Here is a 21,074-nt window from a genome sequence, read left to right on the forward strand (position 1 = left end):
TTTTCATTGTCATTTGTTTCTAGGTATTTTTTGATTTCTTCTTTGATTTCTTCAGTGATCTCTTGGTTATTTAGTAGTGTATTGTTTGGCCTCCATGTGTTTGTATTTTACAGAATTTTTCCTGTAATTGATATCTAGTCTCATAGCGTTGTGGTCAGAAAAGATACTTGATACGATTTCAATTTTCTTAAATTTACCAAGGCTTGATTTGTGACCCAAGATATGATCTATCCTGGAGAATGTTCCATGACCACTTGAGAAGAAAGTGTATTCTGTTGCTTTTGGATAGAATGTCCTATAAATGTCAATTAAGTCCATCTTATTTAATGTATCATTTAAAGCTTGTGTTTCCTTATTTATTTTCATTTTGGATGATCCGTCCATTGGTAAAAGTGGGGTGTTAAAGTCCCCGAATAATACTGTGTTACTGTTGATTTCCCCGTTTATGGCTGTTAGTATTTGCCTTATATATTGAGGTGCTCCTCTGTTGGGTGCATATATATTTACAATTGTTATATCTTTTTCTTGGATTGATCCCTGATCATTTTGTAGTGTCCTTCTTTGTCTCTTGTAATAGTCTTTATTTTAAAGTCTATTTTGCCTGATATGAGAATTGCTACTCCAGCTTTCTTTTGATTTCCATTTGCAAGGAATATCTTTTTCCATCCCCTCCCTTTCAATCTGCATGTGTCCCTAGGTCTGAAGTGGGTCTCTTGTAGACAGCATATATACGGGTCTTGTTTTTGTATCCATTTAGCCAGTCTATGTCTTTTGGTTGGAGCATTTAATCCACTTACATTTAAGGTAATTATCAATATGTATGTTCCTATTACCATTTTTTTGATTGTTTTGGGTTTGTTATTGTAGGTCTTTTCCTTCTCTTGTGTTTCCTGCTTAGAGAATTTCCTTTAGCATTTGTTGTAAAGCTGGTTTTGTGGTGCTGAATTTTCTTAACTTTTGCTTGTCTCTAAAGGTTTTAATTTCTCCTTTGAATCTGAATGAGATCTTTGCTGGGTAGAGGAATCTTAGTTGTAGGTTTTTCCCTTTCATCACTTTAAATATGTCCTGTCACTCCCTTCTGACTTGCAGAGTTTCTGCTGAGAAATCAGCTGTTAACCTTATGGGGATTCCCTTGCATGTTATTTGGTGCTTTTCCCTTGCTGCTTTTAATATTTTTTCTTTGTATTTAATTTTTGATAGTTTGATTAATATGTGTCTTGACATGTTTCTCCTTGGATTTATCTTGTATGGGACTATCTGTGCTTCCTGGACTTGATTGACTATTTCCTTTCCCATATTAGGGAAGTTTTCAACTATAATCTCTTCAAATATTTTCTCAGTCCCTTTCTTTTTCTCTTCTTCTGGGACCCCTATAATTCGAATGATGGTACATTTAATGTTGTCCCAGAGGTCTCTGTGACTGTGCTCAAGTCTTTTCATTCTTTTTTCTTTGTTCTGCTCTGCAGTAGCAATTTCCACTATTTTGTCTTCCATGTCACTTACCCATTTTTCTGCCCCAGTTATTCTGCTATTGATTCCTTCTAGAGAATTTTTAGTTTCATTTATTGTGTCGTTCATCATTGTTTGTTTGCTCCTTAGTTCTTCTAGGTCCTTGTTAAACGTTTCTTGTATTTCCTCCATTCTATTTCCAAGATTTTGGATCATCTTTACTATCATTAATTTGACTTCTTTTTCAGGTAGACTGCCTATTTCCTCTTCATTTGTTTGGTCTGGTGGGTTTTTACCTTGCTCCTTCATCTGCTGTGTATTTCTCTGCCTTCTCATTTTGCTTAACTTACTGCATTTTGGGGTCTCCTTTTTGCAGGCTGCAGGTTCATAATTCCCATTTTTTTTGGTGTGTGCCCCCAGTGGGTAAGTTTGGTTCAGTGGGTTTTATAGGCTTCCTGGTGGAGGGGGCTGGTGCCTGTGTTCTGGTGGATGAGGCTGGATCTTTTCTTTCTGGTGGGCAGCACTGCGTCCAGTGGTGTGGTTTGGGGTGTCTGTGAACTTATTATGATTTTAGGCAGGCTCTTTGCTAATGGGTGGGGTTGTGTTCCTGTCTTGCTGTTTGGTATGGGGTGTCCAGCACTGTAGCTTGCTGGTCATTGAGTGGAGCTGGGTCTTAGCACTGAGATGGATATCTCTGGGAGAGCTTTCCCCATTTGATATTAAGTGGGGCCAGGAGGTCTCTGGTGGTCCAATGTCCTGAACTTGGCTCTCTCACCTTAGAGGCACAGGCCTGACACCTGGCTGGAGCACCAAGACCCTGTCAGCCACACAGCTCAGAAGAAAAGGGAGAAATAAAAAGAAAATAAATAAATAAATAAAATAAAGTTATTAAAATAAAAATTAAAAAATATTATTAAAAATAAAAAATTAAAAAAAAGAAAGAAGAGGGCAACCAAGCCAATAAACAAATCCACCAATGATAACAAGTGCTAAAAAGTATAATAATAAAAAAAAGGACAGACAGAACCCTAGGACAAATGGTAAAAGCAAAGCTATACAGACAAAATCACACAAAAGAGAAAAAGGAAAATATATATATATATATTTAAAAAAAGAGAGAGCAACCAAATCAATAAACAAATCTACCAAGATAATAAGCTCTAAATACTAAACTAAGATAAACATAAAACCAGAAACAAATTAGATGCAGAAAGCAAACCCCAAGTCTACAGTTACTCCCAAAGTCCACCGCCTCAATTTTGGGATGATTCGTTGTCTATTCAGATATTCCACAGATGCAGGGTACATCAAGTTCACTGTGGAGATTTAATCCACTGTTCCTGAGGCTGCTGGGAGAAATTTCCCTTTCTCTTCTTTGTTCGCACAGCTCCTGGGTTTCAGCTTTGGATTTGGCCCTCCCTGTGTGTGTAGGTCACCTGAGGGTGTCTGTTCTTTGCTGAGACAGGACGGGCTTAAAGTAGCAACTGATTAGGGAGCTGTGGCTCACTCAGGCCAGGAGGAGGGAGGGGTTCAGAATGTGGGGCAAGCCTGCAGCGGCAGAGGGCAACATGATGTTGCAACAGCCTGAGGTGCACCGTGCTTTCTCCCGGGGAAGTTCTCCCTGGATCACGGGACCCTGGCAGTGGCAGGCTGCACAGGCTCCCGGGAGGGGAGGTGTGGATAGTGACCTGTGCTTGCACACAAGCTTCTTGGTGGCTGCCGCAGCAGCCTTGGTGCTTCATACCCGTCTCTGGTGCCCGCGCTGATAGCCACGGCACACGCCTGTCTCTGGAGCTCATTTAGGCGGTGTTCTGAATCCCCTCTCCTCGCGCACCCGGAAACAATGGTCTCTTGCCTCTTAAGCAGTTCCAGATTTTTTCCTGGACTCCCTCCCGGCTAGCTGTGGAGCACTAGCCCCCTTCATTCTGTGTTCACACAGCCAACCCCAATCCTCTCCCTGGGATCTGACCTCTGAAGCCGGAGCCTCAGCTCCCAGCCCCCATCTTCCCCAGACAAGCCTCCTGGGCTGGTGAGTGCTGGTTGGCACCGATCCTCTGTGTGGGAATCTCTCCGCTTTGCCTTCTGCATCCCTGTTGCTGCGCTCTCCCCTGTGGCTCCAAAGCTTCCCCCCCACCACCCCCCATCTCTGCCAGTGAAGGGGTTTCCTAGTGTGTGGAAGCTTTTCCTCCTTCACAGCTCCCTCCCAGAGGTGCAGGTCCCATCCCTATTCTTTTGTCTCTGATTTTTCTTTTTTCTTTTGCCCTACCCAGGTACATGGGGGAGTTTCTTGCCTTTGGGAAGTCTGAGATCTTCTGCCAGCATTCAGTAAGTGTTCTGTAGGAGTTGTTCCACATGGAGATGTATTTTTGATGTATTTGTGGGGAGGGAGGTGATCTCCACATCTTACTCCTCTGCCATCTTGAAGGTCCTCTCTCAAAATCTTTTTTAAAAGTTTTACCATTTGAAACCTTAATGCAGTTTAAAATTTACTTTTATCCTCAAAAACTTGCTGATTAGCAATGTTTCTCTCTTTGCCAATGCAGATTGGCAGTTATGCTTCTATTCAACACTAAGGAACTGTGGCATTGATGAACTATGGGACCACATTAATTTTATGTGACAAACTTGTAATTACATGGTATGTAATTTTCCTTCAAGGCACTTACCACAGTTTGTAAGTATACATTTATTTGTGTGTATGTCTTAGTCTCTCCAGGACTGAGTATCTTGTAAAATGAGTATGTTGAACTAAATCTGATTTCCCTTCCAGTTCCAAGAGACTGTATTCTAATGGGAATATGCTGAGAGGAAATAATATCAGGATAGCAATTTCTCTCATGAGAAGAGCCTGCTTCCCTTCAGGTTACCTGGTGCTGACCTGAAATATAATTGTGAGAACCAGACCAGCAATGGACAGTGTGCTTCCAAATGTGGAAAATACATCTAGTGATTCAGGATATTTATATTCCTTTTTGAAACTCTGGAAAATAAGTTGACTCATTATTTTAAAATAACCATTCTGAAATATCTATGAAAGTCAATATCATAAAGAGATACATTGATTAAAACAATCAGATATATTGATCAAAATAGCCAGATATGTCTTTTTTTATATAAAGCTGTGATATTTTAAAAGGAAATAAATCAACCCCTTATCTCTAAGCAGTTTACATGAAATAGAGGCTTAAGAACAGTTACCTAACTAATTCAGTTAGGGAAGACATATATACTATTCCTCAATGTCTAAAATCAAAGTTGTTTGTGTTAGATCTAAATTGGCTAGAGTTGCTTTATTTACCCATTAAATTATTTTTATGTGTAACTATAATCCAAGGGAAAATCTGCATATCTAAGCTGATGTACTAAAAATAAAGTTGCAGAAATATTTTTATGGACATGGAAAGATATTCACATGATCCTCTTCATTTTTCTTTGGAAAAGGGGGTATAATTTTTATGTAATATATCTATATCTACCCCAGCTTTTTAGTATGTAGTCATAGAAAAATATATTCCACATGAGTACGTACTCTTAGAAATCTGGAGAGGTAATAATGGCGGTCACTGGGTGGATAGGATATACGTACATAATTATTTTTGCTTGTCTGTACTTTCTAATTTTTCAAATTGTTAAAATTAGAAAAGCTGAATATGCTTATTTATAAAACATGAAAATAATATAGAAACATAATTTTAAAAAGCACACATTCCTTTTTACTGCCTCTACCCCACATCATACCCTACCTCTTGAAATCCTACTCTTCTCCAGAGATGACCTTTTTATAGATGCTTACAAATATTATCTATGTCTCTTTGCACAAATAAACAGGGGTTTGTTAACATAATAAAATTATTTTCAAACTGCTGTTTTAAGATATCATACACATTTTTCCATATCAGTATATTTCTGTTGAGTAAGTAGACTCACTCTGTATGCAATGAGTATGTATTGCTTTAGTAGGGAAAAAATAAAAATAAAATAAACTTTGTTTTAAAAAATAATAAAACAAACATTTCACATTACTTCCTATGTGCAGTATACTAAGTAGATGACAAAGAATCATGGAATACATATATCTTCAGATCTTAGAAATCATCTATACACTCAGAGTCTATCTGCTCTTAAACTTTACATACAATTCTAATCAGCTTTTTTTTTTTAATTTTGCAACCCAAAAGTAATTACAAACATGAGTAGGTGGGCATTGAGGCAGATTCAGATATTATAATAGCTGAAAGTCTGACTTCAAAAAAGGAGAAAAATAAGTATGACAGTATAGTCTATATCATTTAACATGTAAAGCAATCTGAGCTTTACACAGCTATTCAATAATACTAATGATCTTAAGATATCAAAAAAGGTAAAATTTTATCTTTACATTTCTGATTGAGAAAGCAGATCTCTCTATAATGCAAGTTATAAAATAAATAGTCAAAATCAATTTTCAAATATCTGGTAATTAAAATAAGAAAACGATAGTTATCTCAAAAATATTTTAAAAGCAAGGTTCTATAATTTGATATTCTATGTTGTACCAGTACGTTCTGGATCTCCATTGGCTTCTCAAATACGGGTACATCTTAGCTACTAGAAAATTAAAACATCTGCTTCTCTTTGGAAGAGTCATAGTGTTACTAGCCCCTTAGTAAGGGTAAGACACTCTACATCCCTCCCCATTCCACTGCATATAAAAACATTCCATCCAGTATATAAACAAACATTTTTGTTTTCACCAGAATAATAGGTTTCTGGAAGTGAAACAAACAGAAGCCCGTCTTCCTAAAAAGGTCAGCCCAAGAAATCTCAGAGGTGTATAAACAGCTGCACACCAGAGCTGTTGCCAGTTACTTGTACAGGGTAGCACTGGAGTGAAACGGCACACACAGAGGTATTATGGGACAAGTTGAATTACAGAGCTTTTCCTCTTATATCTTCTGGCATAAACTTAGTAACTTAGATGATTACAATGGAAAAAGCTTTGGGTAACTGATTCAAACTGCCCACCCACAGCTATGTATGTACTGAACCTGTCTTCAGCACACAGCTATACAGCCTTACCTCTGGCTGCAGCAACTTCATGCTTCTGACATGTGAGTTAGTTGAGTGGAGTCTGTCAGCTCCTCTTTTGCACATGGGCTCCCTTCTCATTATTAAATACACAGTACTGAACTCATCTATCCTGAGACTATATTGCAAAAAACTCTATTCTACTTGCCTTTACCAACACTTCCCTTTTTAGTCCTCTAACTCCATTCCCTGTTTTTCCATTTAATCTGAGTTGAGTGTCTATGTAAACTAACCCCCCAAATTATCTCCATTTAGCACATACCAAAATCGTATGTAAGGAAATTCTTGTCAGGAAAGAGATTACCATGTACACCCTTACCATCAATACCGCAAAGTTAGTAGTATGGTTGCAGCGGCAGCGCAAGAATCCATCAATGACTCCTTCTTTGTGACAGTCATGTGTGTCCCAATCCTTCAGGGAAAAATTCCAATAGACACAGGCATAAGAATGAAGCTGTAATTCTTTTTCATTGTACTGTGAATTGATAAGACAATGGCAACTGATTTTTCAAAATGCTTAATTGGGTAGAAAAAATCAAATAGGCCAAGATAAGCATATGAGAAATCAACTAGATATGTACAAAGCATAGGATCTTCATTAGAGATTGAGGAGAGGAAAAAGGATATAAAATTCAAAGTAGTTAATTTTGGGTTTAGCTAGTCTACAAAAATATGGATGGGGGGCAGTTAAAGTGAATACTGTCAAAGAATCTTTCAAAGAGTTGTTCTGTGAATTTCTTTTGCCCAAACTGTCCCTGCTTTTGTAATCAAGAGTGGGCTGAATTATTTCTGTTAATAGGAAAACTCACCCTTGGACTAAAGACCATTTCAACAGAAGTGCTCTGATCTTCCACATTTTCATCAGCTTTGAGATAATTTTTTGACTAAAATGTGATTTAGCTATAAAAGTTTTTGATTGGAAAAGCTTGTTGTTTTGATACACTACAAAGCCACATGCCTTGGCATTAGCTGTGAGGGGGGGGAAAGGACACTAAAATTAATAAATGAACCCTAGGGTAAGCAAGAACAAAGTCCCATGCCATCACTGAACTGCATGACTGCTTAATACTTGGGCAAAGTACAGAAAACGTGGTTTGCTGGCTGCCTTTACTTAACTGCAGTATGTAATTAACATACATGATCTGTGGTTGGCTATTCCACCCTCATTAAGTTTTTTTCCTGAGATAAGATTCCTTATGTTCTAAATGGAAACCATAATTTCTGCCTAATCCACCTCAAAAAAAGAAAATTGGAAGGATATCATGTATAAAGTAAACTTTCTTGCTTTCTATGCAGTGAGATGGAGTGAACACGATGTGAAGGTAGCTCAAGACCATGTTGCTTCCCCCACTGATAAGACATCAAACAAGAAACAGCAGAGGGTGAACATCAGGACAGCTGTACCTAGAGGACTGCTCTGTGAGGTCTGTCTCCCATTCAGAGGGACTGAGCAGGGACCACTGTATTAAGAGACTGGAGCTCAAATTGTGCATATCAGGGAAACAGCAGAGTGTGAACTCTGCTGACTTTCACAAGTGAAAAACTTGTGTGTGTGTATTTGTGTGTGTGTGTATATATATACGTGTGTGTATATATATATATATACACACACACACATATATATGTACATTATATATACAAGGAAAACTAAAGGAGTGGTGGTGAGACCAGCCTAATCAGTCTTGTGCTTTGAGAGATAGGCAGGCAAGGCCCTGACAGCCCCCCAGATGTCCTCCACAGCCAGCCACTTTGCTCTGTCCTCATCTGGGAAATAAAGACATTGGCCTCTGAGGTGTTTTAGTGGCACATTAAGCCCGCCAAATTGTTCCTCCTGGACACTAGGTGACAAAGTTAACCCTAAAAATGTAGTATGGCTTCTTTTTAATATTATTTTTATAAAAGAATGACATGCTTGATGTAAAATTCAAATCCATACAAGTATATAGATTTAAAAAATGAAATTCCCTACTCACCCCTCTCCTCATTTCTACTGTATTCTGGTTATTTATTAGAAAATCATCTTTTCATCTAGATAATTAGATTCACTACAATAAATTATATTTACCATTATCTTATAATTTTAAAAGAATCTCCATATCTCTAGACATAATCCTCCTTGATGTTTATTTATATTCTCTCTTTTCTTGATCAAATTTGTCAAAAGCTTGCATATTTTTCACTAGTCTTTCATGGAATCAAATTTTTATTTTGTTGATCAACTCTAGCATTTGTTAATTTCTATTTTTATTAATTTCTGCCCTTTTTATTAATTCCTTCCTTCTAGATTTCTTTACATTTATTTTAATTTTTATGCCTCTTTAGCTGAATGATTATTTTTTAACAATTTCTTTTATTAGCTAATAAATTTATTAAAGGACATACATTTTCCTTTAAATACATAAATTCTAGGTATACTGAATACCTAAATATAAACACAAACACTAAAAATATTCAGAAGAAAATATAGGAGACTAGCATGACGTTAGTAGAGCAATGAATTTTTTTAAGTATCAATTACAGAAAAAAGATTGATACATTGGACCGCATTATAAATTAAAATTTGAGTATGACAAAAGACATGAAAAACCAAGTAAAAGATAGCTATAGACTGGAGAGAAGATATTTTCAACTTCTACAACCAATAAAGAATTAGCCAATTAGAATTATATAACCAATAAGAATTATGAACTTAGTCTTTCTAAAATATATACTTTCTGGCACTGGATTTTTTTATTTGGGGAGAGAATAAAAGTAAATGTGTGTGTTTGGTTTGCTTATTGTAGTTGAATTAACCAATTTTTTTTTTTTTAGACTCTGAAAAGTACAATGTATGGATACCAAGGGGGAAAGAGTGGGGGGTAGGAGGAACTGGGAGATTGGGATTGACATATATACATTATTGATACTATGTATAAAATAGACAACTAATGAGAACTTACTGTATAGCACAGGGAACTCTACTTAATGCACTGTGGTGACCTAAGTGGGAAGGAAATCCAAAAAAGAGGGCATATATGTATATGTATAGCTGATTCATTTTGCTGTACAGCAGAAACTAATACAACATTGTAAAGCAACTATACTCCAACAAAAATTAATTAAGAAAAAAAAAGAAAAGTACAAACATTTCAAGATAGACATAAGAATTTCTAAAGGGCCACATGCAAGATGATAAGGAGCTCATGGTGGGCACCATACTAGTAGAGATAACTGAAAATTGGTACTGCTACATGATGACTGCGTCAATTACAAAAATATCCCAAGGTCAGGTCTATAGGATGAATTTAAGCCTGTGAGTGCCATTCCACTAGTAAACATAGGCAAAGCTTATGATTGTGTATTTTTTAAATGTATTTTTAAATGTAAAACTGAACCACTTTAGCTAGATTTTTGTTGGAAAACAGATTTGCATCCATGGCCAGAGCACTTCAATTCTGCTACCCTCCAAAGAGTTTTTGAAAAGAAAGAGAGGAAAAAATTAAAAAAGAAATTATCTCTATGGCCTAGAATAGTAGACTTGACATTACCATAATTTGTCAGAACTCAAACATACTCAAACACAAATTATTCAGTGTGAAACAGTAAACATTATTTCTCGTTCAATGGATGTAAGTTATTAATTCCATGAATTGGAGTGCATTTTTTCATGTAACATAATTTGAGACCTACTTTTTGTGGTGTTGAGCAAGATCTGAAGTTCAGCCTGTTCATTCAGATTCAGTTTGTTGTCCACATTTGCATTTACAACTGGAAACTAGAAACCAGAGAATCCCTAGTTCCTATGAGAAGGAAACAAAGCAGAATTTCATAAAACTCTACACTTTCACGAATAGAGCATTATCGGTAGCAGAACGCTCTCTGCTATTACAAGAACCTGAAACAGACAGCTCACCTTTCAGCACAGTGAAGAGAACACCTGTTGATCCTACAGTGCCTTCCGAAGAGAAATTAACAGACTGTATTGCTATATTAGGTTCTACCACTGACGTGTTGCCCAAAGACAAGGAATAAGTTTCAGTTTGCTCAATAAGCCTGCATAGAATAAAACGTAACAACATAATATTGTGGAGATTTGTCATAAAATCAGTTGTGTGTGTCCCGCATTCCAGTAGAAAGGAATGACCACAGAATTCATGCGATCACAATATTGGCACAATTCCCTAAAAATATCTGACTTTCTTTACGAGAGTCTTACTTTGTTACATATACCTTTTTTTAAAGTTCTGGTGGACTCTTCCCACTGACGGGTACCTTGGACACAGATGCCAGAAAGCTGGAATTCAAGAATGACAGATTTCCCAGTAGAAACAGTCTTTGTTATGCTGCTCTTCTCATAAAAGGATGGCGCTACCATCCCCCAATGACCAGGCATTTGATTCTTGCTTCTCCAGTGCTGAGACTCAATTTCCACTTATTCGACTCTCTCCTCTCACACAAACCCCTTGGGTTCCAAAGCATCTCTTATAAGTGGCGACTCCTGAGGTGACAGTTCATATGGAATTATGGAAGAGCAGAGCTCTGAGTTCATTGCCTCGGCTATTAACTAAACGTTGCAGGTTTTCACAATGTTCTTTTCTACTTTGGATAAGTTAAAAGATAGGTTAGATAGAAGGTGGGAGGGAGTGGGGGGAATCGGTTAATTTGGTGTTCTCCAAAGGTAAGTCATAAGACTGTTTCTTTTCCTGTTTCCTATAAAAAATATTTCCACTCTTTCTGTACTTGACAAAACAAAATGTCTATATCTAAGGTAACTGGTTCAATCTAGTTTTCCCAGAAATGAAAGAATTTCATTAATATGTAATTGTTCTTTATTCTAAATCTTTATTCCTGCCACTAATATATCTTTTCCCTTCCCCAAGTGAGATTTAAAAAAGAAATAAATTTTTAAATAATTAAAGAAACTTCACAAAGAGGATGTGATTGTCATTTATATGGAAACATTCAAGTCAACTTCTCTATTTCAAAAGTTTTCCTTTCATAACACCATTTTCTGTAATTTTCAGCAATTCATGCTATGCATTTCCCACTTAATGAATAGCAATCATACTCCAGAGCTGCTTTCGACAGGAGGAGTAACTAACAAAAGTGCAATCTGCTAAGGACATAATTCATGCATTCATTCAACCAACAGTGTCTGCTGAGCACCCACTAAAAGGTCAGTACCTGTGAAACACTGGGGATACTAAGGGGAGCGCCTTCAGGCATTTGAAGGCTAGAGGGAAAAATGGGCCAGGTACATGGGGGTGTTTGCTGCTTTTAAAGAGTTGCTCTAGCCACAGCCACTTGTAAGGCCTTTATTCCTTCCATATTATTCTTTCCACCTCTTGTCGTAACTGATTGGATGACAGGTGGGTGCATGTCTCAGAGATCCCAATCAGGAGGCTGGCCATCAACCTGGTACAAATGACTAGAAGCAATCAGATTCTCTCCCCTAGGAATCTTCCATTTAGTGCAGCAGTTATATCAGAAAAGCCTGGCTTTCAAGGGGACCAGAGAGGTCATTACAGTCGGCCCTCCGTATCCGCGGGTTTCGCTTCCGTGGTTGGTTGAATTTGCTAATGTGGACACCCCCGCAGATATGGATAGCCAACTACACCATTTTATACAAGGGACTTGAGCATCTGGGAATTTTGGTTTCTGTGGGGAGCAGGGGAGGTAAGAGAGGGGGGTGGTCCTGGAACCAATCCCCCACGGATACTGAGGGAGAATTGCATATCATTGTAAGGACAAATACAAGTTAAAAATGAGAGGCTTAATTCTTCCTGTGGGAAATAAGGGAAGAAATTTCCATCCCCTCCTTTTTCTTTGAGCATTTACTTTAGAAAACTTGCAGGCACTTCTCTTCTCTTTGAAATGTAAATAAATCCTTTTGAAAACTAGATTGGCATTTTGTCAGGTTTATGACCTAGGAATGTCTTTCTCAGGGACCTGGGAACCATCTCTTTGAAATGGAAACATCGAGGGAGCGAGCTAGTGCCCCTATCTCCCAGTTTCTGTGCGAGAGTAGTAGCTTAACTTTGGTGGGTGGGCACCTTGCTCCAAGTTGCAAAACTACCTCCTTTCATAAAGATATGAAAGGTTTGTTTTTCCTCTGGATAAAGTCAATTAGCTAACACAAAAGGTCACCTCAATTACCCAGTTAACTTAGGATAAACTGTGTGTGACGAATAGTGCTGTCAGAGTTCTCTTAACTGAGGACTACTTATTCTTTATCTGAAAACATGTATGTAACAGGTTGTATCTGCTTGCCTACATAAAGAGGTCAGATTCCCCTCTTCTTCCCAGTCTCTTAGGGGTTTGTCTGTGATGTTCGTCACATTCTGGTTTAATGCCTATGCAATAATTAAAGTGTTTTCTTTCTCTACTACCTTTGTGGAGAGGATTTCTGGGTTGGGAGAAGATTTTGGTTTTAATTTTACTTCCCCAACATCATGAAAGGGTTAAATTATGAGAGGGCAGAAACTATAAATAAAGATGAGACATACATGTTTACTGAGTCATGTTAATGATAAACACAGCTGCTAAACTATTTTTCCAAGATTTAATATGGATAAGTCAGGTATTATGCTAGTGATTTACATACATTATCTCATTTGAGCCTCACAAGAACCCTGCTGAAGTGAGTCCCAAAATCACTCCCATATTACACTGAAGAATCTGAGGCTCTTTGGAGAGATATGGAGTAATTTGGCCTAAATCATGTAGCTACTAAAAAGCAATGCGAAGATTTGAATCCAGAACCGTCTGATTTCAACAGCCACTACTGTTACATTCTCCCACAGGGAAGACCCAAAACTGCTCTACTGAGAGCTTCAAAGCTGCCTTGGAAGCCCTGCCATCCCCCTGGTCCAGCATCTATAGGGCCCAGCTGTATTATGATCCTGTTCCTAGGTTCCCAGGAGATTCCATATGCCTCTTTCCAGTAACTCTCTTTTGGTTAAGATAACTTGATCAGGTGTCTTGTAAGCAAAGAAAGCTGGGTAGAACAGAAATGCAAACAGAAATGTGCAATGGAAATGTACAAGGTAGTCAGTATTAGCAGTTTTACATCCCCAAAGTTAGGTAAACGAGGAAAATTAGGAGCTTGAACATAACAGCAAAGTTTCAAGGTTATGGATCAGTCTTTACAGCAAGTGTTCAAAATGGAGAAATAAGGTCTTAGATTCACTGATTGAGTCAGATGCCAGAGACCCTGCCCTGGCTGTACCCAGTTCAACACTCTGCCTCCTCCCAGTTTAGAACAAGAGAATGCATGAAAGGATGCTGGAGAACTCTGCCGTGACAACGTGCGATGACTGAAGCTGGAGTGAGTTCTTTCCTCCCTGTCACTCTCCTCTGTTTCACTCTCACCCTGCCCACTTCTCCCCATATGTGTAGAAGGGGAGTTCAGTACCTTAGAGACACAAAAAGGAAACTGTGGATGAAAGAACAGGAAAGTCAGAGTGAGATTCACCACTTAGGCTGGTGCCTATCAGGAGACCTTGCACGTTGGTCTCAGTTCAGCGGATGGAGTTTGGAAAGGAAGAGTTGCCCCGAGTAACAATTAATTTCCTTCCAGGGGAGAGAGGAGAGAGATTACCTCTGTTGGCAGCTCACCAAGAGTATTCTCCTGAGGAGAGCTAAGGGCTTGCTGACACGATCTTAGGGCTGGAGATTGAGGCGAAAGCCTTATTTACATGAATAAAGACCTGAGTCCACAAGGGTTTACGCAAAAGATCACCTGGGAGAAGGTAAACTGATAGTCCATCGTTAGAAAAATAAGTAGACTAGAAATTCAGACTGGGAGGAAGGAAGGATTGAGTGTGGTTATACCATTTCATATTTCAACGCATCCTATATTGAAATTTTTTATTTATCCTCTAAACACCTTCTTCGATGCCATTTGGACTTTACACATAAATCACACAGAATTGTTTTCTTTTTTCTCCATGCCTTAAGCCAGTAAAATTCATAACTGTTTATTAATGGGACAGTGTTTTCATCTATCTCATGATCTGTGACTTTCTCAGCCAAATCCCACAATGGCTCTTTCCTCAGCCTTCTCACCAAAAGCATCCACTCCTTTCCTTTGCCTCCAGCAAGACTGCAGACACAGAACCTCCAGCTCTGAAGGGCGTTCACTGAACATAGACCCTGGACCAACTTCAAGAAAAATGGGAGTGTTCACACTCCCAGTGAGAAGGACCCAAACTCCTAGAGAAATCTGAAGTCATAAAATACACCAGTTCAATTGTTTATAACACCTCTACCATCATCTCTCAGAATTATAATCTTGTGAACGTTCTGTTTCAGGCATTTGCACTTTTTCTTCTTTGAGGACTCAACACTAAATAGGTACTGGTTATAATATTAGAGAACTGAGAACTACTAGGAATTTCTCATAAGGAAATAATAGGTCATGCGAACAAAGATTATGTACAAGAATGAAATACCAAAAGACTTGAAGCTATCTAAATGTCCAGCAGCAGAGAACTGCTTAAATAATAGTTGACTCATATTATGCAGTTATCTAAAATTTATGATGTAGATGCATAGGTATTTATATTAAAAAGATGTTTACAGGAGAACCAAGATGGCGGAGTAGAAGGACGTGCACTCACTCCCTCTTGCGAGAGCTCCAGAATCACAACTGGCTGCTGGACAATCATTGACAGGAAGACCCTGGACTTCACCAAGGAGGATACCCCATGTCCAAGGACAGAGGAGAAGCCACAGTGAGACGGTAGGAGGGGCGCAATCAGAGTAAAATCAAATCCCATAACTGCTGGGTGGGTGACTCACAGACTGGCGAACACTTATACCACAGAAGTCCACCCACTGGAGTGAAGGTTCTGAGCCCCATGTCAGGCTTCCCAACCTGGGGGTCCGGCAACGGGAGGAGGAATTCCTAGAGAATCAGACTTTGAAGTCTAGTGGGAATTGATTGCAGGACTGTGACAGGACTGGGGGAAACAGAGACCCCACTCTTGGAGGGCACACACAAAGTAATGTGTGCATCGGGACCCAGGGGAAGGAGCAGTGACCCTGGGGGAGACTGAACCAGACGTACCTGCTGGTGTTGGGGGGTCTCCTGCCGAGGCAAGTGGTGGCTCTGTTTCACCGTGGGGATAAGGACACTGGCAGCAGAGGTCCTGGGAAGTTCTCCTTGGCGTGAGCCCTCCCAGAGTCTGCCATTAACCCCACCAAAGAGCACGGGTAGGGCTTCCCTGGTGGCGCAGTGGTTGAGAATCTGCCTGCTAATGCAGGGGACACGGGTTCGAGCCCTGGCCTGGGAAGATCCCACATGCCGCAGAGCGGCTGGGCCCGTGAGCCACAACTGCTGAGCCTGCGCGTCTGGAGCCTGTGCTCCGCAACGAGAGAGGCCCGCGCATCGCGATGAAGAGTGGCCCCCGCTTGCCACAACTGGAGAAAGCCCTCGCACAGAAACGAAGACCCAACACAGCCAAAAATCAATCAATCAATCAATCAATCAAACATACGCATCTGATTCAAGATCCTCATTAAAAAAAAAAAAAAAAAAAAAAAGAGCACGGGTAGGCTCCAGTGTTGGGTTGCCTCAGGCAAAACAACCAACAGGGAGGGAACCCAGCCCCACCCATCAACAGTCAAGTGGATTAAGGTTTTACTGAGCTCTGACCGCCACAGCAACAGGGAGGGAACCCAGCCCCACCCATCAACAGTCAAGTGGATTAAGGTTTTACTGAGCTCTGACCGCCACAGCAACGGTCAGCTCTACCCACCACCAGAGCCTCCCATCAAGCCTCTTAGATAGCCTCAACCACCAGAGGGCAGACAAGAGAAGCAAGAAAAACTACAATCCTGCAGCCTGTGGTCCAAAAACCACAGTTACAGAAAGACAGAGAAGATGAAAAGGCAGAGGGCTATGTACCAGATGAAGGAACAAGAAAAAACCCCAGAAAAACAACTAAATGAAGTGGAGATAGGCAACCTTCCAGAAAAAGAATTCAGAATAATGATAGTGAAGATGATCCAGGACCTCGGAATAAGAATGGAGGCAAAGATTGAGAAGATGCAAGAAATGATTAACAAAGACCTAGAAGAATTAAAGAACAAACAAACAGAGATGACCAATACAATAACTGAAATGAAAACTACACTAGAAGGAATCAATAGCAGAATAACTGAGGCAGAAGAACGGATAAGTGACCTGGAAGACAGAATGGTGGAATTCACTGCTGCAGAACAGACTAAAGAAAAAAGAATGAAAAGAAATGAAGACAGCCTAAGAGACCTCTGGGACAACATTAAACGCAACAACATTCGCATTATAGGGGTCCCAGAAGGAGAAAAGAGAGAGAAAGGACCAGAGAAAATATTTGAAGAGATTATAGTCGAAAACTTCCCTAACATGGGAAAGGAAATAGCCACCCAAGTCCAGGAAGCGCAGAGAGTCCCATACAGAATAAACCCAAGGAGAAACACGCCGAGACACATAGTAATCAAAGTGGCAAAAATTAAAGACAAAGAAAAATTACTGAAAGCAGCAAGGGAAAAACGACAAATAACATACAAGGGAACTCCCATAAGGTTACCAGCTGATTTCTCAGCAGAAACTCTGCAAGCCAGAAGGGAGTGGCATGATATACTTAAAGTGATGAAAGGGAAGAACCTACAACCAAGATTACTCTACCCGGCAAGGATCTCATTCAGATTCGATGGAGAAATCAAAAGCTTTACAGACAAGCAAAAGCTAAGAGAATTCAGCACCACCAAACCAGCTCTACAACAAATGCTAAAGGAACTTCTCTAAGTGGGAAACACAAGAGAAGAAAAGGACCTACAAAAACAAACCCAAAACAATTAAGAAAATGGTCATAGGAACATACATATCGATAATTACCTTAAATGTGAATGGATTAAATGCCCCAACCAAAAGACATAGACTGGCTGAATGGATACAAAAACAAGACCCATATATATGCTGTCTACAAGAGACCCACTTCAGACCTAGGGACACATACAGACTGAAAGTGAGGGGATGGAAAAAGATATTCCATGCAAATGGAAATCAAAAGAAAGCTGGAGTAGCTATACTCATATCAGATAAAATAGACTTTAAAATAAAGAATGTTACAAGAGACAAGGAAGGACACTACATAATGATCCAGGGATCAATCCAAGAAGAAGATATAACAATTATAAATATATATGCACCCAACATAGGAGCACCTCAATACATAAGGCAAGTGCTAACAGCTATAAAAGAGGAAATCGACAGTAACACAATAATAGTGGGGGACTTTAACACCTCACTTACACCAATGGACAGATCATCCAAAATGAAAATAAATAAGGAAACACAAGCTTTAAATGACACAATAGACCAGATAGATTTAATTGATATATATAGGACATTCCATCCAAAAACGGCAGATTACACGTTCTTCTCAAGTGCGCACGGAACATTCTCCAGGATAGATCACATCTTGGGTCACAAATCAAGCCTCAGTAAATTTAAGAAAATTGAAATCATATCAAGCATCTTTTCTGACCACAACGCTATGAGATTAGAAATGAATTACAGGGAAAAAAACGTAAAAAAGACAAACACATGGAGGCTAAACAATACGTTACTAAATAACCAAGAGATCACTGAAGAAATCAAACAGGAAATAAAAAAATACCTAGAGACAAATGACAATGAAAACACGACGACCCAAAACCTATGGGATGCAGCAAAAGCGGTTCTAAGAGGGAAGTTTATAGCTATACAAGCCTACCTAAAGAAACAAGAAAAATCTCAAGTAAACAATCTAACCTTACACCTAAAGAAACTAGAGAAAGAAGAACAAACAAAACCCAAAGTTAGCAGAAGGAAAGAAATCATAAAGATCAGAGCAGAAATAAATGAAATGGAAACAAAGAAAACAATAGCAAAGATCAATAAAACTAAAAGTTGGTTCTTTGAGAAGATAAACAAAATTGATAAGCCATTAGCCAGACTCATCAAGAAAAAGAGGGAGAGGACTCAAATCAATAAAATTAGAAACGAAAAAGGAGAAGTTACAACAGACACCGCAGAAATACAAAACATCCTAAGAGACTACTACAAGCAACTTTATGCCAATAAAATGGACAACCTGGAAGAAATGGACAAATTCTTAGAAAGGTATAACCTTCCAAGACTGAACCAGGAAGAAACAGAAAATATCAACAGACCAATCACAAGTAATGAAATTGAAACTGTGATTAAAAATCTTCCAACAAACAAAAGTCCAGGACCAGATGGCTTCACAGGTGAATTCTATCAAACATTTAGAGAAGAGCTAACACCCATCCTTCTCAAACTCTTCCAAAAAATTGCAGAGGAAGGAACTCTCCCAAACTCATTCTATGAGGCCACCATCACCCTGATACCAAAACCAGACAAAGACACTACAAAAAAAGAAAATTACAGACCAATATCACTGATGAATATAGATGCAAAAATCCTCAACAAAATACTAGCAAACAGAATCCAACAACACATTAAAAGGATCATACACCACGATCAAGTGGGATTTATCCCAGGGATGCAAGGATTCTTCAATATACGCAAATCAATCAATGTGATACACCATATTAACAAATTGAAGAATAAAAACCATATGATCATCTCAATAGATGCAGAAAAAGCTTTTGACAAAATTCAACACCCATTTCTGATAAAAACTCTCCAGAAAGTGGGCATAGAGGGAACCTACCTCAACATAATAAAGGCCATATATGACAAACCCACAGCAAACATCATTCTCAATGGTGAAAAACTGAAAGCATTTCCTCTAAGATCAGGAACGAGACAAGGATGTCCACTCTCACCACTATTATTCAACATAGTTCTGGAAGTCCTAGCCACGGCAATCAGAGAAGAAAAAGAAATAAAAGGAATACAAATTGGAAAAGAAGAAGTAAAACTGTCACTGTTTGCGGATGACATGATACTATACATAGAGAATCCTAAAACTGCCACCAGAAAACTGCTAGAGCTAATTAATGAATATGGTAAAGTTGCAGGTTACAAAATTAATGCACAGAAATCTCTTGCATTCCTATACACTAATGATGAAAAATCTGAAAGAGAAATTATGGAAACACTCCCATTTACCATTGCAACAAAAAAAATAAAATACCTAGGAATAAACCTACCTAGGGAGACAAAAGACCTGTATGCAGAAAACTATAAGACACTGATGAAAGAAATTAAAGATGATACAAATAGATGGAGAGATATACCATGTTCTTGGATTGGAAGAATCAACATTGTGAAAATGAGTATACTACCCAAAGCAATCTACAGATTCAATGCAATCCCTATCAAATTACCAATGGCATTTCTTACGGAGCTAGAACAAATCATCTTAAAATTTGTATGGAGACACAAAAGACCCCGAATAGCCAAAGCAGTCTTGAGGCAAAAAAATGGAGCTGGAGGAATCAGACTCCCTGACTTCAGACTATACTACAAAGCTACAGTAATCAAGACAATATGGTACTGGCACAAAAACAGAAACATAGATCAATGGAACAAGATAGAAAACCCAGAGATTAACCCACGCACCTATGGTCAACTAATCTATGACAAAGGAGGCAAAGATATACAATGGAGAAAAGACAGTCTCTTCAATAAGTGGTGCTGGGAAAACTGGACAGCTACATGTAAAAGAATGAAATTAGAATACTCCCTAACACCATACACAAAAATAAACTCAAAATGGATTAGAGACCTAAATATAAGACTGGACACTATAAAACTCTTAGAGGAAAACATAGGAAGAACACTCTTTGACATAAATCACAGCAAGATCTTTTTTGATCCACCTCCTAGAGTAATGGAAATAAAAACAAAAATAAACAAGTGGGACCTAAGGACCACAGCAAAGGAAACCATAAACAAGACAAAAAGACAACCCTCAGAATGGGAGAAAATATTTGCAAATGAATCAACTGACAAAGGATTAATCTCCAAAATATATAAACAGCTCATTCAGCTCAATATCAAAGAAACAAACACCCCAATCCAAAAATGGGCAGAAGACCTAAATAGACATTTCTCCAAAGAAGACATACAGACGGCCACGAAGCACATGAAAAGATGCTCAACATCACTAATTATTAGAGAAATGCAAATCAAAACTACAATGAGGTATCACCTCACTCCTGTTAGAATGGGCATCATCAGAAAATCTACAAACAACAAATGCTGGAGAGGGTGTGGAGAAAAGGGAACCCTCTTGCACTGTTGGTGGGAATGTAAATTGATACAGCCACTATGGAGAACAATATGGAGGTTCCTTAAAAAACTAAAAATAGAATTACCATATGACCCAGCAATCCCACTACTGGGCATATACCCAGAGAAAACCGTAATTCAAAAGGACACATGCACCCGAATGTTCATTGCAGCACTATTTACAATAGCCAGGTCATGGAAGCAACCTAAATGCCCATCAACAGACAAATGGATAAAGAAGTTGTGGTACATATATACAATGGAATATTACTCAGCCATAAAAAGGAACGAAATTGAGTCATTTGTTGAGACGTGGATGGATCTAGAG

General features: G+C 38.7%; 1 protein-coding gene across 1 annotated transcript in view; it reads right to left on the reverse strand.

Moving 5' to 3' along the window:
* Positions 1 to 21,074, reverse strand: part of ADGRG7 (adhesion G protein-coupled receptor G7) — an 85,100-nt gene that overhangs the window by 37,263 nt on the left and 26,763 nt on the right. The window contains 6 exon segments of the mRNA XM_057544940.1: positions 4,317 to 4,429; positions 6,836 to 6,991; positions 7,326 to 7,387; positions 7,390 to 7,485; positions 10,186 to 10,263; positions 10,385 to 10,548. Coding sequence (XP_057400923.1) covers positions 4,317 to 4,429; positions 6,836 to 6,991; positions 7,326 to 7,387; positions 7,390 to 7,485; positions 10,186 to 10,263; positions 10,385 to 10,548 — 669 coding nt within the window.

This window comes from Balaenoptera acutorostrata, chromosome 4, assembly GCF_949987535.1.
Source record: "Balaenoptera acutorostrata chromosome 4, mBalAcu1.1, whole genome shotgun sequence".
Taxonomy (NCBI): Eukaryota; Metazoa; Chordata; class Mammalia; order Artiodactyla; family Balaenopteridae; genus Balaenoptera; species Balaenoptera acutorostrata.